Source organism: Eurosta solidaginis, chromosome 3, assembly GCF_040869045.1.
Source record: "Eurosta solidaginis isolate ZX-2024a chromosome 3, ASM4086904v1, whole genome shotgun sequence".
Lineage (NCBI taxonomy): Eukaryota > Metazoa > Arthropoda > Insecta > Diptera > Tephritidae > Eurosta > Eurosta solidaginis.
In genome coordinates, this window is record NC_090321.1 from 268018781 (window position 1) to 268045419 (window position 26639).

Sequence of the window (26639 nt, forward strand, 5' to 3'; positions counted from 1 at the left end):
TCTGTTAGTAAATATGCTGATCGGAATCACATCCCTGCTAGACAGCTGTCAGTCATTTGAGGCATCATTTGACAGATATGGCTGATGGAAATTTACATCAGGGCGTAATACATACCATGGTTTTCCATACGAATAAAATGAAAAATATATACGAGTGTATTAGTGATGTCAAAAATTCTGTTAATGTGTTGGAGTTTCCGTCAGCTCTGTCTAGCAGGGATGGCATTCCGACAGCATATTCAATAGAACTAAGTGATTTTAATAATGAATTATATTTAGTTTTAAGTTTTAGGCCTAAATAGCCGTAATAATAAATAAATTTAAATTAAATTTACCCCTTATTTATAAAAAAAAATGCAAACGTTTTATCACGCTCTTTAAAATGACATTTCCATTTCTTGTTAATACAACAACAACAACATTTCCACACAAACTTTTAATTTTTAGAGCTTTATAAACCTATTTTATTTTTAATGAATAAGGGGCTTTTAGTATATCGTAGTAACTCACGAATCATTATATTGGCTAATGCTATTAGGCCTCAATTCATCTAAAAATATGTATATGAATGTAAATATTTTAAATTTAAATTTTATATGCGGTTATACGTATGTATTGTGTAGTATGTATGTATGTGTATAAATAAATTGCTCTCTTTTTTTTTTTTCTTTTTCAAGTCTTATCACATATACAACGTCTCACTAACCCATGTTCAGTTGTTATTTGCTGAACGTCAAAAATAAGGCAACTATGTTGCTATGGTTAGACCATCGTATAATAATTATTCTACTCAAAAATAATTGAAACGCTTTAGCTACAACTTTAAAAGCGAAACGTCGTAAAATTATTATATTATAAAAAAACATAAACAAATTCCAATAATACTAGGTATTATGTTAAGTACAACATGGGGCTAATTTTTATCTACCTAATTACTATAAAGGCGAGGACTAAATTTACTAATATTTAATAGGAATATATAACTAATGAAAGATCATATCGAGAGCTCAGTGGAAGAATGTACTATCTCAGATACAGGGGATGAAATATTCGAAAACCTCGGATATCAGCAAATAGTTGAGAGACCTCCAATAATAGAAAATTTAAAAAAACTTTGTCTCGAAATCAAATAACTTGACGCTTCAAAATTGATATTTTCATATCTAATACGAATTTCCCCAAAAATCAGTACGCTCCCTACTTGTGATTTTTGTTTCAAAAACACGAGGTGTTAAAAATTTGTTTCAGAACGCTCTATTTCAAAAATTGTTTCTGAGTATCTAACAAAAAAATAGTCATAAAAGTCATTCACTTAATCAATGTAGTGCTTTTTTTTTTTTTTGGGATGTTTACTTGGCTTATGGGCAAAGACTTAAAATTATGTTGGAAAAGGATGTAAAGGACAGCCTTGCTTGTATATGGGCATGTTCTGGTTTTCAAACAAAATTTCAAATTGATTTTAAATCCATATCGTACGATTTTTTAATTGATGTTCTAGTAACCATATTAAAAAATTAAAGTTTGTTTCGAACTCGAAAACCGGAATATGCCTGGCGCCTTATTATGTAACTCGAATGAAGATGCGATTCGAAAGCTGTCAAATCACATACATTTTTCTCAAATCCGAAAGAAATTTCTTTCGAATCGAGCTACATAATGGGGCCCCTGATCCGTCCATTTTCGAATTTTCCAGTTTTGACAAGGAAGCACATTTTTCGCAATTTTCATTTCTTTCGTTCATGTAAAAATAAGAAAATGTACAATTAACTTACTTAACAAGCTTAAAAGCTCGACTGAAATAATATAAATATGCATGTATTAGGGTGGGTCGATTTATTAACCGATATCGCGCCATCGATGTTTCGATAGGCTTAGGAAAAAAAGTTCCACTACGCATACACAAAAAACTAATTTTCGAGCCTGCGAAATTTCATTTTTTTGACTTTGATTAAGGTGTCTTTCATTACCTACTAAACAAAATATTCATTTGATTTACGTGTACACGAATAAATGTGAGTTTCTTAGAAAGCTAGTAGATTCAGGGTTTACGTTAAGCATTTCCATAATTCATATATTGTCAGTGAAAGTGCAAGACTACAAATAATTTTGCTTAACCGATTCGGTAGCTTACGTCATAGAAACTGGAGGTTGTCTTAAATATTTACATATTTGTTCTTATTGCAGCTGGAAACTAAATTGATAAAGTAATGAAACTGGTGGGAATTTGTTAAACATAATAAATAATAGTTTTTCTTAATAAAATCTCAAAAATTGTATTGGCGGTTTTGCACTTTTACCGACGATTTGCATATTAGAGTGTGTCGATTTGTATGGACGAAAATTAACAGATATCGCGCCATCGATTTTTCGATAGGATTTGGGCTCAGGAAAAAAAGTTCCACTACGGATACCCAAAAAAATAATTTTTGAGCCTGCAAAAAAAATCGATTTTTCGACCAAAATTCTTCTAAATCTCCATAAAAGAATTTTTTGTCAAAAAACTGCATTTACCAATTTTGCATTTGCCAATTGACACGAAAAAAATACATAAAAAATGATTTGGAGCCTTGAAAATGAAAAAATTCATAAAAAATCGAAAAAATCGTTGAAGTTTTGCAGGCTCAAAAATTATTTTTTTGGGTATGCGTAGTGGAACTTTTTTCCTGAGCCCAAATCCTATCGAAAAATCGATGGCGCGATATAGGTTAATAAATCGACCCAGGCTAATATCTATATATGTTCATATATTGATTTCAGTATTCATTTTGAGATTGATATAATAATTTTAGTTTTAAAGATATATGTACATGTATACATGTAGTTATATATTTTTTTTTTTCTATTTTACAAAACTTTTCTATAATGGTTTACATTTGTATTCATGCTTATAATTTTCTTCTAAATATGTGATTTTTCAATGGCAACAAACTGCACAAAGTACACAACTTTCTTGTTTTAATCGTTTTTGTTTTTTTGTTATTCTACTTCAACAATAACATTTAACTAACTAATTATTATCATATTTTGCACATTTTAATTTTGTTTGTACACACTAAGCTTATTTATCTCGGAATCTAATTGTGAACATTTTTTATTTTATTTTTTATAACTTTTTTCTCTTTTTTCGTTGGAAGGTGGGTCGATTTTTTTTTTCGGATTAAAAATTTGCATTAAACATTGGTCACGCATTTGCAATTGATTTAAATTTTCGTCAATAAATCGTCCAACCCTAAATGTTTCGGCAATTCAATATCTTCCAACTTGACATCACTATATTTGAATACAACTTTAAAGGGATGTATGAATTTCTGATCCATAGTAAATTCGTCGTTTTTAATCTGTTAATGAAAAGTGAGAAGTTAGTTACAATTGCAGTAATAAGTAATCATGTGATGTTTAACTACCATTGGACGCTCATTTAGCTTCGCGGTGAGTTTCTCCAAAAACGTATTCGTTATTTCGCTTTCATAATCATCCAGTTTATATGATTTCATTACCTGCAAAGAAATATAAAATAAGAACATAAAGTGTTGGTATATTTGTTTTGGACCGACAGCAAAGCAAATGAAAAGATAACAAATTGATACTAAAAAATAATAGTAAGACACGATACATAACCTACAGCGAATCGTTAATTTGTAAGTTAACAAAGGAGCCAACACACTTCCTAGAATGATTGCACCGACTTCGCACTTCTCCGAACAGACGCCTAGCCAGCACATGTAATTTACCAACGACGTAACCCAGCAATCGCTAAGTTAGATGAAGATTAGAGAAATCTAGAATTTCTAATGCTAGAGGACGACTCGAGAAACACTGCAGAAACATATGAGATTTAATTATCAAATCTAGAAGTATTATAGTAATCCAATTAAAATCGAATGTATTTCTGTAATGGGATCCTAATGGGAATTGAATTTGCAATAGTTCTTTACTCTATGCAAACGAAAGAAATTCGTCGAGTGTGAAGCTTTAGCTTTAATAATAACTCTGTATTCATTCATATTGTGACATCACTAAGCGATACTAGCATCACTAAGCCGATACTAAGCAGCCACTCGTATGTACGTAAACAAATCAATCATCATCTGCACACATACATACAAGGCAACGGAGAGATACTCATAAACACATGTAATCACCAGCCGAAGTAGTACTCACATATACACACGCATATGGCTATGTGAGAGGCTATAAACGGACAAGGCAACAGAGAGTACAAAAGCAGCGCAAGCTGAGTAATCAGTTTTGATTTAAGCACGCTATTGGTTGTGAAGTTAAGTGTTATTGTTATGTACTCTCAAAGTAGTCTAATAAAGACCATTTTGCATTATTGAATATTGCAGTTATTTATTCAACAGTTTAGCGATTCGAACGTTAGCAGAAGGTTTCAAATAAGCGGAAAATCCCTAAATTCGTTACAATATTTTTCCGAACAGTATGGCATTTTTTGTTCATAGTTTTCTCATCACATATACACACGCATATGGCTATGTGAGAGGCTATAAACGGACAAGGCAACAGAGCGTATAAAAGCAGCGCAAGCTGAGTAATCAGTGATCAGTTTTGATTTAAGCACGCTATTGGTTGTGAAGTTAAGTGTTATTGTTATGTACTCTCAAAGTAGTCTAATAAAGACCATTTTGCATTATTGAATATTGCAGTTATTTATTCAACAGTTTAGCGATTCGAACGTTAGCAGAAGGTTTCAAATAAGCGGAAAATCCCTAAATTCGTTACAATATTTTTCCGAACAGTATGGCATTTTTTGTTCATAGTTTTCTCATCCTGATATAGCTACCAACACATCACGGGCTATACTATCAAAAAATACCCAATATATGAGTAGCCAGTTTTCACTCTTTCTATTCGGCCTGTTTCTTCTCCTTTTCTTTCAGTCCTTCCGAATCACTTTACTAACTACTGTTATGTTTAATTCGGATGCACTGCTACAGCAACAACAACATGTTTAATCCCCTATGTCTTACCTTAAGTACTTGCGCCGTATTCAATGATGTACACAAATCACAAATAGTCTGTACATCTTGCTCACTTTTGCGCGATTGCAGCAGTTGTGATACTTGATTGAGAGGTGCTAATGGAGTCAAAACATCATTAGACTAAAAAAAAGTGTGCGAGATTAGAAAGTAGAATGTACATATTTATAGAAAATTGGTCAAATTTATGTACAACACTCACCATTTTCTTGCCACGCACCCAATCCTCAATATAACCCAAGTTATAACGAATTATCATACCCGTTTCCCACATACAAATATCGCCGCGCAACATCAGACAATTCAAAGCTACAGCACAAATAAAGTATAATAACTGATGGAAAATTTGCTCGGAATAACAACTATCTAAGCCAAAATGTTGAAATTGTTTATAAAATTGTTCCAGGTGATTGATTAGCAGTTTCCATGCAGCTACTTTGCCATGCTCGGGCGATGACGTCGAATCCATTGATGCAGTACGGACACGCATACCCTGCACTTGCCTATTACGCTGGATTTCGTCATTATCGAGTATGGCAGGTACTATATATTGTTCAAGTAAATTTTGTATCTGCTTCACTAACACCTGGTATAGACTAATTATAATGTCTAGTATAACTCGTCGATATTCGAACAAATTGAAATTCTTTAATTGTTGTTGATTTTGTTTTTCTGTATTGAATTTAACATATTCTTCAACATCACCGTATTGTTTAAGCAAATTAAGTAGCCTGTATAATGAAACAAAAGAAAATTAGTTGATATTAAATTACTGTAATGTGTTTTTTTTTTAATTCTTTTGAGCAATTTAGAACAAACAAGTTTGATTGAACTTACGTGATGGAGTTAACCAACCAAAGTGATCGTATTTCTATCACGTTCGGATTACGATGAATTTTTTTGATTTGCACAACAAACTTGCTTAACAAGTCGCGTACATCATCATCAGCATTAATTAGATCAGTATATCTGTGAAAAATACAATTGAATTAAACGGATTTCATTGGTCGTATAAAAAGTTTAAATGTTAGGTTTAACAGGTTTTAAATAGTGGCATTGTATAATCTATATTTTCAGCGTGTTTTGCACACAGAGTATATTAACTTTGATTGGATAACGTTTGGTTGTACAGGTATAAAGGAATCGAGATAGATATAGACTTCCATATATCAAAATCATCAGTATGGAAAAAAAATTTTATTTAGCCATGTCCGTCCGTCTGTCTGTCCGTTAACACGATAACTTGAGTAAATATTGAGATATCTTCACCAAAATTAGTACACGAGCTTACCTGGACCCAGAATAGATTGGTATTGAAAATGAGCGAAATCGGATGATAACCACGCCCACTTTTTATATATATAACATTTTGGAAAACACAAAAACCTGATTATTTAGTAAATAATACACCTAGAATGTTGAAATTTGACATGTTGATATTGGGACTCTTTATAAAAATTAAAAAAAATTTTAAAATAGGCGTGGCACCGCCCCCTTGTGATAAAATCAATTTTACAAATATTATTAATCATAAATCAATAATCGTTAAACCTATCGTAACAAACTTCGGCAGAGAGGTTGGCTTTACTATAAGGAATGCTTTGAAGAAAAATTAACGAAATCGGTTAAGGACCACGCCCACTTTTATATAAAAGATTTTTAAAAGGGTTGTGGACGAATAAAATAAGCTATATCTTTTCAAAAAAGAGCTTTATGTCAATGGTATTTCATTTCCGAAGTGGATTTATAACAATAAATAGGAAAAACTTCAATTTTTGAAAAATGGGCGTGGCAAATATTTCTAGGAAAAATGGACGAGATCGGTTAAAGACAACGCCCACTTTTATATAAAAGACTTTTAAAAGGGTCGTAGACTAGAGCAATAAGCTATAACTTAGCAAAAAATAGTTTTGAATCCAGTTTTATTATTAGATGAAATGGGGAAACTTTTTTTTTAAACGGGAGGTGCCACGTGTTATGTAGAAAAGTAATTTATCTGAAATGAAATGTGAAATTGAAGCTCATGCTGAGTTTATAATGCAAGGGCTGAAACTGTTATTCCTTTTATAATATAATTCCTTGCAAAACTATTAATTTTGGACTTTAAATATATTTGGATTAAGATAAAAATTATTTTCGGATTTTTATTTTTTTAGTCCGATAGAACTAGTTAAACTCGGACTTTTTAAAATAAAAGTCCGGAAATAAAAGTTAAATCCGGACTTTTATTTTTTAAGGCCAAAATAAAAGTCCCGCTTGATAATAAAGAAACGGCTTATCCGAAATAAACATTTTTAAGTTAAACTCGGCCTTTTTAAAATAAATGTCCGGAAACAAAAGTTAAATCCGGACTTTTACTTTTTAAGACTAAAATAAAAGTCCTGCTTTATAACAAAGATAGGGCTTATCCAAAATAAAATTTTTTTAATTCGGATAAGCCGTTTCTTTGTTATCAAGCGGGACTTTTATTTTGGCCTTAGAAAATAAAAGTCCGAATTTAACTTTTATTACCGGACTTTTATTTTTAAATGTCCGAGTTTAACTAGTTCTACCGGGCTCAAAAAATAAAAATACAGATTTTACTTTTATATGTGGACTTTAATGGAAAAAGTTCGAAAAATAAAAAGGATGCATGATTCGACATGTTATTGCTATAGGGATACCTTGGAACTCAAACAATTTCTCCTAGGACAATCTTTTGACCAGGGCTTTTTCGACTCCGAAAAAAAATAATTATTATTTTCCGTCCCTGATATAATGTTCGGTATTGATTTGGGCAAAGCCACGCTCTTTTCCACGATTGAAATGTTGCTCTTACCGTATACACATGAATATAACATAAGCCGGAAAGCCTGGCAACAGGCCTATAGCAAGTCGTGGCGTCATACCGGTTACTAATCGTTGAAGTATCTTATCCAGGTCTTCTTTACGGAACTTTAGAACGCCTATAAATTGATAAATAATGTATTTTAAAAAATAAGCATATAGTTTTAAACAGCAGCTTCTTAGATTACAACAACATTACATACCCTGATAGTTTGCCACCTTCTGTTTGCTCACATTCGCTACTGCCTTCTTGTCACTTTCCTTAATATTACCCTCCTGTAGAATGCCATGCTCTTGCAGCTTCAACATTAGCTTATCTTTGCATTGTCGTAGTGCTTCAAATTTACGTGTCATTGCATTCATTTCCTCCTACAATTAAAAAAATCAAAATCATTAAGAAACTATTAAGAATTGCAACTAGCTTTCTAGCTCACCTGTAGTTGTGTGTATTGTGCGAATGAACGTTGCAATTCATAACGTAGATATCGTTCATTTTGACGCAATGCTTCAATATTATGTTCATCAATTTGCTCGAGCCCATTGTGTAATACCTCTTGAAGTTGCGTTTTCTCGTGGCGCAATTCGTCAATTTGTCGTGTTAGATCACCAAGATGTGCGTTGTTTTCTTCGGTTAAAGCTGTTAATTCAGATTCGAGTTGACTATGGTGAAAATAAAAAAAAAAGTGATGAATACACTACGTCACGAGTAAGCAAACAGCGATTAACAAAGACATTTCAGGTATTCCCACTGGTCTGCTTCTGAAGTTATCTGATTAAATATTATTTAAACCTAGCATGTTTTGCTTGGGTTACACTGTTTAATTAAAAAAAAATTTATGTTAAACGGTTTTATAGAAAACAATACTTACATGAAGTAATAATAATACTAAAAGCTAGAAAATAATTAGGTAGGTCCTAGGTACTAGTCATCACATTCCTCATCAATCTAGGGCGTTGATCAAACAATTAAATAAAAGCGTTGGGCGCGTGAAATTTCTAAAAATGTGAGGCGTAGCATAACCTGATTAAGGTTCAATTGGTCTTACTTATGAGTATCAATAGAAATTTGACGCGTCCAACGTTTTTATTTCATTGTCTGATTAACGCCCTAGATTGATGAGGAGTGTGATGACTAGTACCTAGGACCTACCTAATTATTTTCTAGCTTTTAGTATTATTATTACCTCATGTAAGTATTGTTTTCAATAAAACCGTTTAACTTAAAAAAATTTTTTTTAATTATCTTATTTTGAAGTTTTTAGTCTTTATTTAATTGCCTATTATTTCTCATTCTATTTAGTTCATTTACTGACTCATTAGAGTCCTTCTCTTTCCTGACAATTTGTTACAATCTAAGTCCTGAATACATAATAAAGGCTGCACTCGACTCTGCGCCACGTATGCTTGTCCCTCCTCGAACTCCAAAATATTTTGATGTCACTTCTACCGGACTGTATGTAATATTTGTTCCAAATATGAGCCAAATCGGACATCCCAGGTCGCTTTCTATTCATGTATGTATTATGTGTTCCAAATATGGACCAAATCGGACCACAAATACGATTTTTTTGAATATCTCGATCATTGCGCCACCTAGCGGCGATTTTTTTCAAAGGCCGTTTTCTATTCATGTATTATGTGTTCCAAATATGAGCCAAATCGGACCCGATTTTTTTAATATCTCGACCCTTGCGCCACCTAGCGGCGATTTTTCATAAGTCGCTTTCTATTCATATATATATTATGTGTTCCAAATATGAAAAAATCTGACCACAAAAACGATTTTTTTAAATATGTGGCAGCTCTGCCAGCCACCTATCAACGACTAGCACGGAGTAGTAAACGAACAACCACAACAATACATTTTGACATTTCATTGTATCTTGCTATGTAATTATTCTTCTTATACTTTCTTAGCGACCAGACGTGTCGAGTAACTTGAAATTGAATTATATTAATCTTTGTAATTATTAATAGGTGTTGTTGAATAAATTGAATGAAACACCAAAGTGGTGACCCTGACGTGATCTTCAACAAGAAGATTTTTCAGTTTTCGACACGTTTGCAAAGCATTTTAGCAACGATAGTGCAAAACCACGGAAAATTCCCAACACGAAATTCAACGAATTTGCCTGGAAGCGTATACACACATACATCGGCACAGAATATTTTAAAAAGCAACGTTCAACGAATGAGCGAGAAGCGAATGCACACATTAAACGTAGGAAGAACATTTTGAACGTTCTAGAATATTATCTTTTTGATGTTGCGGTTGAACGAGTTTTTTTCAATCGGCAATTTTTAACTCAAGCAAAATTAGGGTTATGCATGCCGGCCGATACGATTTGCGTAGTGCTACAAATAAAGATTCGAGTGAAGAAGATTTATTTCATGACAGTGTGATGGCGGAATTGAGCGACGAAGTAAAGCAGCAATTGCAGCAAGTTCAAACAAGCATTGAATCACTGCAAAACAATTACATGCCTTTGTCAACAAGAGTAAACTGGCAACGTATGCTCGTACCAAATTTCAATAAACAGAATCCGCAGTTATGGTTCGCACAACTAGAGCGATCATTTCATTTGAGCGACATTACTTCGGACGCCGATAAGTTTGACTGGGTAACTATACATCTCGATCAAGAAATTCTGTTAGCAGTAGAAGATCTTGTAACTCAACCCCCAAACGAAAATAAATACACCACTCTTAAAGGTAGGTTACTAGCGAAATTTTCTGAATCTTCAGAGAGTAAATTACGGCGATTGTTGCAAGGCGGTGGCACTGCGGGTATGAAGCCGTCTGAGATGTTATCGTACATGCAGCGCCTCGCACCGGACCCAGGCAGCGCAGCCGTTATTAGAACATTGTTTTTAGGACAAATGCCCAATTCTATACGCCCACTTTTAACAGTATGGAAAGAAGACGATCTGGGCAAATTAGCGCTTATTGCTGACAAGATGTTAGAAGCAGTCAGCTCTAACTCTCTTAATATGATAGCGGTACAAGGAAACGTATCAAGTGCTGCTTCGTCTTCAGTTAACGCGTTGTCGAGCGACGGCAATTCCTTGGGGGAAATTGTCAATACACTTAAGTCACTATCTGAGTCGGTCAAGAAACTGCAGATCGACATCAACAAAATTAAGAATAATCCGACAAAACGTTCAACCTCCCGGGCTCGTTCCTCCAGTAGGGACAAAACAACAACTAGTAATGATGGAGGGAAAAATCTATGTTATTTTCATAACAAATTTGGCGATAAAGCACGCAACTGTCGTCCAAATTGTACGTACACTAATTCGTCAAACTAGAGCCGCTGCTGCCGGTCACGCTGGTGGGTAGCAGCGATAACAGGACCAGCAACAGAACTAAACCGATTGATGATTCACTTCATGAAACAAGACTACATGTATACGATCGTCACAATTGCTTCCAGTTCCTCGTAGACTCGGGTTCGATTATTTCCGTCATACCACGTAAATTCACTAATTTAAAATTAAAACCAAATGAGCTTCAGCTGTATGCTGCTAACCAAACAGTCATACAGACATACGGAAACCATATCCTCAAACTAGATTTAGGGTTAAGACGAGCGTTCAACTGGACGTTTACCATTGCTGATACTCATATAGCGATTATTGGGGCAGATTTTCTGACTCACTATAATTTATTAATTGACTTAAATCAACAACGTCTTATTGACAGGACCACTGGTCTTACCACAAGCGGAAAATTAGTCGACACTGCCGAGTTTGATATCTCTACAGTGAACAGCGCTAACGATTTTGCAGGACTTTTTAACACGTTTTGTAGAGATTACAAAACCCTCACGTAAATTCAACAATAATAGTAGCGTTAATAACGTAAGACACCATATAGAAACAAAGGGAAATCCAATTGCCGATCGGCCGCGACGTTTAGCTGGGGATAAGCTTTCTAGTGCAAAGAATGAAATTAATTTTCTTCTCGAACAGGGTATTTGCCAACCATCAAAAAGTCCATGGGCAAGTCCACTCCACATGGTCGAAAAAAAGTCGGGAGGTTGGCGAGCTTGTGGGGACTATCGTAAATTAAATGCGATCACCATTCCAGATCGATACCCAATTTCCCACATCCATGACCTATCAGAGAAATTATATGGAAAACAAATTTTTTCTACAATTGACTTGGTGCGCGCATATTATCAAATCCCCATGTGCGAAACGGATATGGAAAAAACTGCAGTATGCACTCCTTTCGGGCTTTATGAATTTCTCTACATGCCGTTTGGGCTTAAGAACGCTACTCAAACCTTTCAAAGGTTCATGGACGGTATTTTTAAAGACATCGATTTCGTGTACGTATATATAGATGATATTCTGGTAATGTCCACGTCAGTACGCGAGCATGAAGATCACCTTCACACAGTTTTTTCTATATTACAGCGGCATGGTTTGACAATTAATGTGAATAAGTGTCAACTTGGAAAACCTGAAATAAATTTTCTGGGGTATGTCATCAACGGCGATGGTGTACGTCCACCCGCCGAGCGAGTAGAAGTCATAAGGAATTACAAACCACCTGACACAGTTTGCGAACTTAGCCGATTTCTCGGTATCATCAACTACTATCGGCGGTGTATTCCAAAGGCATCACAACTACAGTCGCAATTGAGCGAGTTCACACGCAACATGCGAAAGAATGACAAAAGTAAAATCAACTGGACTAGTGAAACTCTCAAAGCTTTTGATGATTGCAAGCGTAGTTTAGCAGAAGCTACGATCTTGGCTCACCCAGCTCCAGATGCAAAGCTTGCAGTGGTAAGTGATGCTTCAGACATAGCGATCGGTGCGGCGTTAGAACAACTTTGCGATGACATTTGGCAGCCTCTAGGGTTTTTTTCAAGAAAACTTACTAGTACTGAAAGGAATTACAGCACTTACGATCGAGAGCTTCTGGCCGTCTATGAAGCCATACGGTATTTTAAACATATGTTGGAAGCACGCGTGTTCGTCATCAAGACAGATCATAAGCCACTTATTCACGCCTTTAAGCAGAAGCCCGAGAAAGCGTCGCCGCGACAGTTAAGACAGTTGGACTACATTTCGCAATTCTCTACGATGATTATGCACGTATCCGGTGACTCTAACGTAGTAGCTGACACCCTGTCACGTCTGAATGCTATTTCAATGCCAACCAGCGTAAATTATTCGGAGCTTGCGCATGCACAGGCCAAAGATATTGATCTACCTCTACTTCTACAGGGAAGCACTTCGTTAAAGTTACAGACAATGCATTTCGAAGGCAACAGCGTTTACTGCGACAGTTCTACTGGAAATATAAGGTTATACGTACCTAAAGAGTTGCGTCACAAAATATTTGCATCGGTACATGGACTTTCACACCCGGGTGGTAAGGCAACCCTAAAACAACTACGAAAAAAGTATGTTTGGCCGTCGATGTGCAAAGACGTGGCGCTTTGGGCAAAGGCTTGTTTACCTTGTCAACGAGCAAAGATTCATAGACACAACTCCATTTTACCGGATAAAATCGACATGCCGGACAACAGGTTTGATCATGTGCACATTGACATCGTTGTAATGCCCCAGGGTAACGATTATCGTTACTGTTTGACTATGATCGACCGATTTTCACGGTGGCCCGAAGCCGTTCCCCTGCAAGACATATCTGCGATGACTATAGTAAAAGTTTTTTGGACTCATTGGATCGCTAGGTTTGGCTGTCCAAAGACCATCACGACTGACCAGGGCACACAATTTGAGTCAGCACTTTTTAGAGCTCTCACGAACATGATCGGATGTCAACGCATACACACCACAGCCTATCATCCCCAATCTAATGGGATGATAGAGCGATGGCATCGATCCTTCAAAACAGCGCTCATGTGTGACCCAGCAACTCCATGGCCAGATCTACTACCGACCGTGTTACTCGGATTACGAACATGCTATAAGGAGGATCTTCGAGCTTCCACTGCAGAAATGTTGTATGGTGGTCCAATCAGATTACCTAATGAGTTTTTTGAAGACCTAGACAAAACTATCGATCCACAAAATTTTCTGGAAAAGCACCGCGAATATATGCGCAACACTCGGCCTATTCCAGCTGCTCATCATAACTCGAAGAAAAGTTTATTTTTGCTCAAAAACTTATATGACTGTTCACACGTACTGGTGAGAACAGATGCAGTTCGAGAGCCCTTAGAAGCTCCTTACACCGGCCCCTACGAGGTTATAGATCGTCCCACTGATAGAGTTTTTAACGTGAAGATGAATAACAAGAAAGTTGCTGTATCGGTTGACAGATTAAAGCCAGCTTTCATCATACGTGAAGATACAGATACCAGTTCCGATGAGGCAGCTACGAAACCGATCCCTCGAACATACGAGAAGTCAAGGCGCGTACGATTCCTGAACCAACAGTGACTTCGTCATTAAAAGGGGAGTACTGTGGCAGCTCTGCCAGCCACCTATCAACGACTAGCACGGAGTAGTAAACGAACAACCACAACAATACATTTTGACATTTCATTGTATCTTGCTATGTAATTATTCTTCTTATACTTTCTTAGCGACCAGACGTGTCGAGTAACTTGAAATTGAATTATATTAATCTTTGTAATTATTAATAGGTGTTGTTGAATAAATTGAATGAAACACCAAAAATATTTCGCTCCATGCGCCACCTATCGGAGTGTTTCTCTTATTATTGCATTGCCATCTGGTTCTGAACTATATTCCAAGTTTTAAGCTTGTAGCTAATCAGGAAGTTACTTAAATTTCAATCACAAAATTCGTGCCAGCCAGCCAAGTGCTGTCAAGTCAAGCTAAATAAAACCTTTTAAAAATACGACTCCCAAAGCAGATAACCTGGAACTTTTCGAAACTGGTTATTTTTTTTTGGAACGGGTTACTGTTTCTGTGCAGACTAATTTATCGAATAGATTGCATTTTCCTACCCGCTTATTTTTATGGAACCCATCACTTTACTTTACTCCCAAATGGTTTGAAATTGACCCCATATTGGCTTCGAAGTGATCGGTCTCTACACCTTTTACAGATTGAAATCGGAAAATGGCAATTGCATTTCAAAAAAAAAAAATCAATTGGATTTCAGAGATGGTTAATTTCATTTCATAAAAGGTAGTGTTCGATTTGAGGAAACTCCAATTGATTTTAAGTATAGGCAATCGAATTTTAGAATGTGAATATTGGATTTCAGAATATACATTTGAAGTTCTCATTACTTTTAAGGAAGTCCACGAAAACTGCAAATATTTCATACAGTATTGTCGTAAAGGCTAATTTGCTTATTCCGGCCTTGCAAGGCTTCAATGTTTCGGAGCAAAAGAACCAATACCTGGAGAGAAAAATGGATGAAGCAAAATCTACCAGGAGTTGGCTGTGATCAGGCACCAGTGGCGTAACAATAGGGTGGCAGGGCTGGCAAAATGCCACGGTCTCCCGACCCAAGATGCCCCCGGGTCAAAAGACCGTACCTGAGTATTTTATTTTAATTGAATAGCATATTTTCTAAGTTCTGCTTAAAATGCAAAGTGGCACAACTAAAGACCATAATACAATTTCAAGTTAATCAAATGCCTTAAAACGTTAGAAAATTTGTCTAGAAGGATTGGAAAGGTGGCGACATTAATTTGTAAATTTAAAAATGGAAGCAAAAGTGTAGCAGAAAAATGGTCCATCACCGCTGAATTTTCCAAAAACTCGTCAGACGGAGGTAAAACGCCATTTTGATGAGATTTGTGAAGATGCGCGTCTCTAAGATCTGGAAAGTTTGTTCAAAGAGAATATATTTTATCGAGCATTGGACATCATTATAAATCATCTCAGAACGCGCTTTCATTCAATGAATGAAGTTGTTTCAAATTTCAATGTTTTGTAGCCTTCCACTTTAAAAGTTTTAAATGTAAAAAAGACGTATCTGAATCTTTGGTCAGAGGAATTTCTTAGTTTGGGAACAAGTAAGTAAGTCTATGTTCGGGTGAAACCGAACATTGCATACCCAGCTGTACACTTGAGATGCTGTTGTTGTTTGTTTTGTGTGTTTAGTAGTGTTACAAGGCTGCGCAATAATACATATAATATGGTCCTATTCTGAACTAATTTTCGTTTAAAAGAAGCAAAAAGGATACAGAGGGTAACACCAATGACCTTGAGCGGGTAATAATGCAGTTTTCCTTCGGATATGGGGATTTCCCTACAGTTTATTTTAAATTAAAGATATAACAGAACAATAAACATAAACACAAAAGTGCCATTGTACTAAAAAGCGCTATTACAATAAAAAGGGCAGGGTTATTAACGAAAATTTCCAACTTTTACTAGAAAATCTATAAAATCTATAAAAGAAGGCGATTTAACCGATTTAGTCCATTTTTACTTAAAATATTTCCTGTTACATACCAAATTTTTCGTCGAGTTATGGCTGCAGAAACGTTGCGAAATGCATTGTAAGAAAGGGGCAGTGCAACGCCCATTTTTCTTGATTTGAATTTTTCCCCATTTCTTGTTATAATGGCACAAAATACGATTGCTACAAAACTATTTTTCGCTAAGATTTAACTTATTATTTTTGCCTACGACCCTTTTTAAAGTCATTTATATAAAAGTGGGCGTGGTACTTAACCAATCTTATCCATTTTTACTAGAAATATTTCCTGCTATAAGGAAAATATGTGTAATGCATGCAGGTTTCATCACCATGTTGTTCCTTCAACGAAAAGCTAGCGAATAGATGATGAATACATTGAGATATTATGTTCTATGGATGAATGTGAAGTCTTCAATACGCATTGGGCTAGCATGGACTATGGACCATTCACTTTTGCCAAAAAGAGGAGGCCTATGGTCATTAGTGGGACATATACAATGTGTTATTGAATACGCTGACAATCTCGAAGTTTATTAAAACTAAACTGAGTACGCCGTGACGATTTTTATTGATAGGGTCCCATCAAAAGAATTTGCCACGGGCCCCAGATGATTTAGTTACGGAACTGACAGGAAACACAACACACTACAACCTTCTATGCAGACGCGATAGCAATGCGAAATATGAAAATTGGAGAATAAATGTTTTTAAAAATTGTCTACATGTATACATATATCTTATTTTATCTTATATTATTATATGTTATTTGATTTTTACACAGTTGAAATGAATCGATAACTTGAATTGTACTTATAAATTTCCTTAAAATTATCTCAAATACATTTTGAACAACCCTGAAATCTATTTGCCAATTTTAGAAATTGAACTGCCTATTTCTGAAGCCCAATTTACACATTCTGAAATTTAATTAGCTTTTCTTAGGTCCAATTTTGATTTTCTAAAATCCAATGCACTTTTCCGAATTCCTATTAAAGCATTCTGAGATCTATTCTTAAGCCCAAATTAACATTTCTGAAATCAACGTACCTATTCTGAAATACAATTGCTCTCTTCTGATTTCAATCTGGAAAAGGTGTAGTTGATCTAAAGAACATACAGTCTCAGCTAAAAATGAAAATGCATGATTGCACAAAAAAAAAAAAATCCACTAATTGTTTTATGAGTAATTTATTATTATTTTTACCCAACATATCACTTATTCGGAACCTATTGGCGAAATAAACCCGAAATGGCTACGAAACTAATCCGAAAGGGAATTTATCTCAAGCGACTCTTTATAAACAATCAATTACCTATTCGCTAAATAAATACTTTTCCTTGTGAACCGTTAACTTTCCTTAATAATCTCAAAATTTTGGCTTATCAAATCGGTCCCGCTAGTCAGGTTAGTATCTAATAATGCTAGTTTCCTAAACATACCGAATATATATCTAACAAAGGACTGTCCTTATGATGATTCTTCCCTAAACCTTCGGAAATGTCTAAATCGCTAGTACAAAAACAACTACAACTCTGCTAAATAACGACTAGCAAAAATCGAATGTGAATTTACGAAAGCCTCAATGTTGTTGTTGTTGTTGTAGCGATAAGGACACTCTCCGAAGATCTTGGGGAGTGTTATCGATGTTGATGGTCCTTCGTTCGGTACCAAGCCCGACCATCTCGGGAACGATTTGTTATGACCACATGCGACCTTCTAGGCCATACCGCCCTCCCACCCCCTAGATTCATGAGGAGTTCGGGGTCGCCAGAGCCCCGGTTGTTAATGTAATAGGATTCGCCACGGATAGGTGAGGTTGACAATTGGGTTTGGGGAAGCTATATATTGCGCTGGCAATCTGAAAGGGTTGCGCTACACAACCCCTTGAATCTGTTTGGTATTTTAGTCGCATCTTACGACAGGCATACCTAACGCGGGTATATTCTAACCCCCTAACCCGCTGGGGGTACGAAAGCCCCAATCATCACTACCGGCTATTACTTCCATTCACACCCGTCATCGATAACGACCAGTACACTTCCACAGATTTTATCATACATTGTATGAACCTAGCTGTACTAAACGTCCCTCTACTATACTGATCATCATATCAGGGGTGGGCGTGAGATGCTAAGCGACCATATACGTATACGTAGAGCAAGAGCGCAACGATTACTTTGTCAAAATCAACGACAGCTCATATAGTTTGAATTTGATGCTCGTACAGCAAGTAGTCGCACGCGCGCTTAAAACGGAGTAAAGGCCGCGGTACAATGACATTTTTCATATAGATGCATTTAACACAAGCTTATGCATTCCAATAACATCGCCACAATCAACCAAGATGTTGCGTTGTAAATATGAAGGAACTTCAGACTTGGCAATTAAAGTTAATTACGCCTTGCCCACTCACATACAGAATTTCGCGAAGCACTGTTGTAAACATTCTCCCTATACAACAAAAATACTTGCTAACATATTTTGTGTCGTATTCGATTGTTATATTCCAGTTTTTAATTGTGAAAAATGTTAGAAAATTTACCAACCGCACTGATAAGGTCCAATCAGCCGGTTGACGGTGGGCTTCAATCTTTCGCACAATACACTTGAAAGGACTTTATATGCGATATTAAAAAGGCTGATTCCACTATAGTTGGTGCATTTTGCAGTATCCCCCTTCTTGTGGACTGGGCAAAGAACACTTAGATTGCAATCGTCGGGATGCACTCGTCCGCCCATATTTTGCGAAGAAGCTGCTGCATGCGCCTTACCAACACCTCGCCGCCGTACTTGAATAGCTCCGCAGGCAATCCACCAGCGCCCACGGCCTAACTAACTAACTTCGTCATAATCGGGCGAAGGACAAAGACTCACCTGGTAAATATACATATGTGCCTACGTATTCACATTTGTAAAAGGAGCCGTAACGTATATGTGATATTTAAACTTGGTTGGTAGGCTATAATCAGTGTGATTCACTCCAAGGGACTAGTTTTGGATAGGGCCGCAAACTTTATGAAATGTCGATCCGGGAGACTTGGGTGTTGAAGGATGAAGTTTGAAAATCAAAATTAACATTTATGATATCGACTCAATTCTTCTTTGAGCATATAATTTTCATTTTCTATAATCTCTTTCTCTTTGATTGCACGTTGATAAGCCTCATTTATTTCATTGGTTTCGACCTCGGAGAATGAACGTTCTTTACGCAAATCTGTGGGAAAAATAATTTCACTTGCAAAGTGTGCCAACACCCTTAGCTAAAGCAAATGTCAAATTCTTCTTATGATTTGCTAGGAACAAAATTGGGGAGTTGGCTACTTTTCAATATCAGATGGCGCCAGTGTAGCTCGTGCTACCATTCTCCATAAAAATATGTGCAATTTACTCATAATGCATAAGCATGTGTTAAACTCATCTATATGAAAAACTGCTTATGTGTCGGAGCTATAACTACGCTTTCGTGTATACTAACACATTCTCAATTTGGTAACCGTGTATATATGGTGGTGCCCACCGCTGATCATTTTCAATTAATTTATAGCACATAATTTTAAATTTCTCTCACCGATTAACTAATTTCTGCGCTTGAAATGCTTCGATCAATTCATTGTCATTCAAATTCTTTAAGTCAACACCGCGTAACGAAATACTTGTGCTACCAAACGATTTTATAGACTGGCTTTGTTGTTGTAACACGGCTTTCAATTGAATGCACTCATCGCGACGACGACGTAACTCCTCTTGAAGTGCTTGATATTGAGCTGATAAATAAATAATTTATAAATAATATTTGTATCTTAACAAATATCTTTGTTATAGAATTTCGAAATGATGAAGCGAACTCACCCTCTAACTCGTTCATTTCAGAACCATGATTAATGCTGCTGCGTAATAGATCGTAATCGCTGCGTAATTTTTCATTTTCAACTTCCAATTCGGAAACACTGTGAGAGAGTATTAAAATAATAAATGAATACGAATAAATCTTGCAATTAATTCTTAATAGCACTGATACGTTAATATTTTCATTCTTCATACCGTATTGAATCCTCTGTGTGTTTGTGGCGCTTCATTAGGCGATCCAATTGTTCATTTAGTAGCTTGTTTTTCTTTTTCTCCTCCTCAAGTATGCTACGTAATTTCAAAATTAAACTTGTCTGTCCTGATTTAGGCGTAGATGTTGTTTCTGCAATTATTAAATATAATAATAAGTTCTTTTTTTTGTATATTTAAACTAAAATATTCTATACGCACCAATCGAAGTGAATGTTTCTGGTGATATTTGATTTGTATTCTCTCCACCTTGATGCCGTTTTAATTCGAGTGTATTCTTTGCCGACACATAGCCGACATCTTCCTCATTTTGACTCGACGCATTACTTACGGAACGTGAATGCCGTTGTATATCACGTGAATCATTCGGTTTATGATATCGACTCAATTCTTCTTTGAGCATATAATTTTCATTTTCTATAATCTCTTTCTCTTTGATTGCACGTTGATAAGCCTCATTTATTTCATTGGTTTCTACCTCGGAGAATGAACGTTCTTTACGCAAATCTTCATTTGCTTCTGCATTCTTAGCCATTTCGATCATTTGATCGATTTGTTTGCGTAATTCAATATTTTCCACATGCCATATTTGCTTTTGACGCTTCCATTCCTCTTCGGTGCGATCTTTCTCTTCAAGCAATTGCATTTTCTCATCACGTTCAGCTTCCAATTGCTTATTTAGTACAGCTAGAGTTTGATCCTTTTCAGAAACGATCGCTTTCAGACTACGCAATTCGATTTCTAGTGATTTTTTCACTTCAAGTTTCATCCTGTTGAATAGAAATTTTATATGTATTAGTTTCTATTTTTTTAACAGTTAGCAACAGTAGAGATTCTTTTTTCTTACAATTTCTAGAAAATCTATCTACACTAAAAGAAATGGTGCTAGTAAAATCAACAAATCTGTTCTGTTTTTCTTGAATTAACGGAGATTCGGTGAAATTGATCGAATTACGGTTAATTCGACCGAGTTCTTTGTCAAGCGAACAAATAAGTTTAGTCATTTCAACAGAAGAGAAATTTTCGTTCTTATGTTAACAAATTCTGTAAAATTGACAAATTCCTAATCAATCTAACTGATTTTTCTGTTAACACAACAGATCTTACAGGTCATTTCAACAGCGAACAACAGTCAATGCATGAGCAAATTTCGAAGAGAATTTTACGCTCACTGCGCTCTCTACTTTGTACTTATGACGATGGTGCCACTTGCTTGAAAAAAAAAAAAAAACCAAAATAAGAAAACCACCAAATCCCCGAGAATACGCCATGCGCCAACTCATGCATCCACAGGGTTATAGCGTTGAAACTGCAATATGAAACTATGATTATAGCGAGAAAACCGTGTATATTAGAAATTAATCCTACCTTAAAAAATACTACAATGTTTAAAGAAATAAATAGTTTCCAAGGACCAGAGCTGCCAGTTTTTTTTATACAACGTCACCAGCTAGTACCTTTAAAGTGGCAAAATAGCAAAAAACTAACGGACTGAGTTTGAACGCGAACTCCACCACATAAAAGCTATTTCACAGCAGACCTTTTGGTAGAATTTACAATGCTGCTCACAAGTTTTAATGTATAGGACATTCATTTGAAACTTGGGCGCCTACCGCTTATGAACACAGATTTCACCAAAAGGTTCCAAAAAGATCTTATCAAAGTTAATATATTTGCCTCAGTGCTTTTAAAATAAGGAGTAAAACTGTATAAAGTCCATATCCAAGGGAAATATGAATTTAAACAAGTAAAGATGTGTAAATTCGGGTGTAACCGAACATTATATACTCAGCGTGAGCTTCAATTGTACATTTCATTTGAGATAAATTACTTTTCTACATAAAACGTGGCACCGCCCGTTTAGAAAAAGATGTCTCACAATTTCCTCTTACAATAAAACTTGATAAGTGAAATATCATTGATTCAAAATAATTTTTTGCTAAGTTATAGCTTATTATTCTAGTCTACAACCCTTTTAAAAATCTTTTATATAAAAGTGGGCGTGGTCTTTAACCGATCTTTTTCTAGAAATATATCCTGCTATAGGGAAAATTTGTGTACCCAATTTTTTTACGATCCGTTAATTTTTCTTCGAGTTGTGGCTCCCGAAACATAGAAAATTGCTGAGTCATAAAAGGGCGGTGACACGCCCGTTTTTTTAAATTTGAAGTTTTTCCTATTTGTTGTTCTAAATCCACTTGGGAAATGCAGTACCATTGACATAAAGCTCTTTTTTGGATATAACTTTTTTATTCGTCCACGACCCTTTTAAAACTCTTTTATTAAAGTGGGCGTGGTCCTTAACCGCTTTCGTTAATTTTTCTTCAAAGCTTTCCTTATAGTAAAGACAACCTCTCTGCCGAATTTTGTTACAATAGGTTTAACGATTTTTGATTTATGATTAATATTTGTAAAATTGATTTTATCACAAGTGGGCGGTGCCACGCCAATTTAAAAATTTTTTTCCAAATTTTTATCAAGAGTCTCAATATCAGTCCACACGTAAAATTTTAACATTCTAGGTATATTATTTACTAAATAATCAGGTTTTTTGTGTTTTCTAAAATGTTATATATATAAAGTGGGCGTGGTTATCATCCGATTTCGCTTTCAATACCAATCTATTCTGGGTCCAGATAAGCTCGTGGACCAAATTTGGTGAATATTTACTCAAGTTATCGTGTTAACGGACCGACGGATGGACGGACGGACATGGCTCAATCAAATTTTTTTTGGATACTGATGATTTTGATATATGGAAGTCTATATCTATCTCGATTCCTTTATACTTGTACAACCAACCGTTATTCAATCAAAGTTATAATACCCTGTGTACAAGTACAGCTGAGTATAAAAATGCAAAAGTTATTTTCAAAAGTTGTTCCTGTTCTGCCCGAGAGCATACGTCCAGGGGTATATGTGTTTGAGAATTTCTGTAGACCTTTATGTTTCTATAAATTGTTGGTCTGAAAACATTCCTAGTGCGAAAAATACTATTGAACAGTTTAACCACTTTTGAGTCTTATTTTTTGGAGACTTTCACAGGACAGTGAAGAAGACTATTCTTTGGTAAAACATCAAATTGTGCTATGAGAATAAACCAGATAGTATTTAGTTCGGATATAAAGTTAAAAAAATTTTAACGGTGTATAAATTTTACAAAAATGTCTCATAACTGCATAATTTGTCCAAGAAGACTCCTGATAAAAGTTAAATTTTCTAAAATACTTCACCCTTTACTAACCTATTAAAATTATTTTGTTTATAAATTACGAGGTCTGGCAATTAAGCTCTGGGAATTTGTCAATAAGAAATATAAGTTTTAGGAAAAAGTTTTGCAATCGACCTTCATAACAGTCTTCTTCTAACTCTAAACAACGGTTCCAACGTTTCTTTAATGATTGGAAACACCTTGGCATTCCTCCGAAGTTGGCGCCACGGTTACAGCTTCTTGGACCCCCTGTACGATGCCATGATGTGTTCCCTTGAGGTTGGAGAATAGAAAAAAGTCTCAAGAGGTTATATCGGGGCTATAGGGTTGGTGAAGCAAGAACCAGCCATTCTTGGCGAGTTCGGGTCGTACATGAAAAACACGTTACAACAAAAACAACAGTGTCTGTCCAGCGGGAACGTATTCACGATGAACGATGTCGTGGATATCGAAAATAAACAGTCAACGTTGCCTTCAGATATGACTTTGACATCCTCGCTTTTGTTGGCCGCCCCCACACTTTTTCCTCCACTATTGACTTTGTTTACGCCTATCAGGATCACACTCAAATAGCGAATTCTCATCTCCAGTGACAACCCGCTTGGGTTTTTCGCCTGATTTCACTAAAAATTTAATCACAACATGTTGGTTGTAATGTACGTCACACATTTTCACTACGCCACTAAAAAAGTTACTTGGGAAAAATACGCATGAATACTACATCAACTTGAACTCTACCCCTATAAAGAAGATCCGCATAGAATAGAAGCCACACCTCGTATAACAGGAAATTTTTTCGAAAATCAATTGCGAAGTTCACGATCAGGTTATTAATTTATATGATTAAATTTAATTTGAGTCGTTTTTTTTTTTTTTTGAAAACGGTTGACGAGAACGCCCTAAATGATATTTTTAGACACTTCTCATATCAGTAAGAATAAGTAGACGGCTCAGTGGAAGATTGCCGAATCTCGGTTGGCAACTCGAAAACGTTCCTCTCAGCAAATGTTTGCGGATCCTACAGTTTTAAAATTTTAGAGATTTTTTTAAACTCGAACGAATTATGAACAACATAAGTTTAAGTTTTACAGTTTACAAAGTTTATACAACTACGTCCCATATGAAAAACAGAAACAACTCACCACGTGTAAGTAATTTCCGTAGTATAAGGTATATGTATATAAGGTTGCTCATATATGATACACGAGCGTATCGGACACGGTACAAAATTGCTAACATGAATCATATATGAGTCATGGGACAGGGAACCAGCTAACTATTCACAGTGAGTAGCTTAAGTAAAGCTATCCCAACACCATTTTTGTTGAACAATATAAATTGGATGACTTAGGCCCGGTTTTTCAGTGCGAGTTTAAACTTCAGTTAATGTTGACTACACCATTTCCAGTTGTAACTGAGAAAGCGTCATTTGGAAATGAGAATAGTTGCTTTAAAAGGGGAAAGCGTCATTTGGAAATGCGAATAGTTACTTGAAAATGGGAAAGCGTCATTTGGAAATGCGAATAGTTACTTGAAAATGAAAAAGCGTAATTTGAAAATTGTAAATGAGATTAGTCAGTTGTAAATTAGAAAGCGTCAAATGCAAATGCGATAGCGTTATATGGAATTGAGAATAGTCAATTGTAAATGCGAAAGCATTTCGATATGAGAATAGTCACTTGTAAATAATGTAACGTAGCGTTCCAATAGTACGACCCCCACTGTAACCCCTTTTCTCCTACACCTGAGACCCCCACTCTAACCCTTTTTCACCAACGCCTGAGGGTATGCATACCAATGCATGCGAATAGCATTTGGCGATAACAATAATTTGCACACGGCACGCCAACATCAGCAGCTACAGTATAAAAGAGACTGAATTGGCTGTTGTGACTTCATTCCTCGCAGGTTAGTCAGAGGAAGTGGTTGCTTTATTAAGCAACCCAGTCACTCCTCCTGACTAGCTGAGTGGAAGGGGTGCTGCCTTGGCACTGGTCACCCCTTGCTTGCGGAGACAACGAGTCGTCGCCTTAGGGTTTTCTCGCCCGTGTCCCAGCTAAGTAAGGGGGGCCCGCCGCCTTAGGGCTACCCCGCCCCTTCCTCTCAGCTAAGGCTCCGACCGACCCGGTTCGGCAGCTGCGTAGCGTGGATCCTTCGGGCCCAGTTTCTCCTCGCAGCCACCGAACCGGCAAGGACAGAGCTGGTGCACCGCCCCCCAGCACCTTACCTTAGTGTGCAACCACGGGGGAGCGATGTCCAGCGGACGAGCCAATCCCACCTACAGAGGTGGGAGGGGGTGCCGCCACGGCACTGGTCACCCCTTGCTTGCGGGACAACGGGTCGTCGCCTTACGGTTTTCTCGCCCGTGCCCCAGCCAAGTAGGGGGGGGGGGGGCGCCGCCGTTCGGCCGATGGATCCCTCCGCCTCAGTCCTGGCTCAGGCAGTAGAGCGACCCGTTGGCTAAAGGGGCTACCGCTGTGCCTTCAAGGGGCACTTCCCCTCAGCCTACGGATCGCCCTACAAAGACCCGGCTGGTACAACTCCGCGTCCAGCCCTGCCATCGTGCAGGCATGGAGGCGGCGGTGTCCAGCTAGCGAGCCGGCACTGGAGGCGAGACAGCGCCCGTATCGGAAGCCACTCGCAACAGCCGCCACTGGAAACCCCCCCCCCCCCCCCCCGAGAAGGTAATCACGTGGAACGGTTGCCCTGACACCTCGCCCTGACCGCACCACTGGTACGCGCTCCGTTGCCTCTTCTGTTGTTGTCGCTATCCTACCGCCGTTGCGCCGCTGCTACGACGACCGTCAGCCGCCCGCTATCCTACCGCCGCTGCGCCGCTGCTACGACAACCGTCAGCCGCCCGCTATCCTACCGCCGCTGCGCCGCTGCTACGATAACCGTCAGCCGCCCGCTACCCTATCGCCGTCGCACCGCTGCTACAACGACCGTTAGCCGCCGCTACCTTATCACCGTCCATCCAGTTCGCTGGTGCCGTGCTAATCCCGCCACTGCGCACATACCGCTGTGCCAACCCGTCCGCTAATACTGTCCGCCGTCCAGTCGCCGTGCTAGTCCCGCCACTGCGCTCATACCACTGTACCAATCCGTCCGCTAATACTGTCCGCCGTCCGGCCGCCGCGCTGATCCCGCCGCTGCTCCC

At 37.1% G+C, this 26639-nt stretch overlaps 1 protein-coding gene across 2 annotated transcripts in view; it reads right to left on the reverse strand.

Annotated features, from left to right (window-relative positions):
- Positions 1–1160: 1160 nt before the first annotated feature.
- The window catches only part of didum (dilute class unconventional myosin), a 69280-nt gene continuing 43801 nt past the window's right edge, over positions 1161–26639 (reverse strand). For both annotated transcript variants that reach the window (XM_067776377.1, XM_067776376.1), the window contains 12 exons: positions 20470–21038; positions 20254–20401; positions 20062–20159; positions 19781–19976; positions 8258–8483; positions 8027–8192; positions 7816–7942; positions 5835–5966; positions 5200–5728; positions 4989–5120; positions 3405–3497; positions 1161–3338 (listed from right to left, as the gene is read on the reverse strand). In XM_067776377.1, the coding sequence (XP_067632478.1) occupies positions 3201–3338; positions 3405–3497; positions 4989–5120; positions 5200–5728; positions 5835–5966; positions 7816–7942; positions 8027–8192; positions 8258–8483; positions 19781–19976; positions 20062–20159; positions 20254–20401; positions 20470–21038 (2554 nt within the window). In that variant the 3' untranslated portion in view covers positions 1161–3200. The remainder of the gene's footprint in view (positions 3339–3404; positions 3498–4988; positions 5121–5199; positions 5729–5834; positions 5967–7815; positions 7943–8026; positions 8193–8257; positions 8484–19780; positions 19977–20061; positions 20160–20253; positions 20402–20469; positions 21039–26639) is intronic.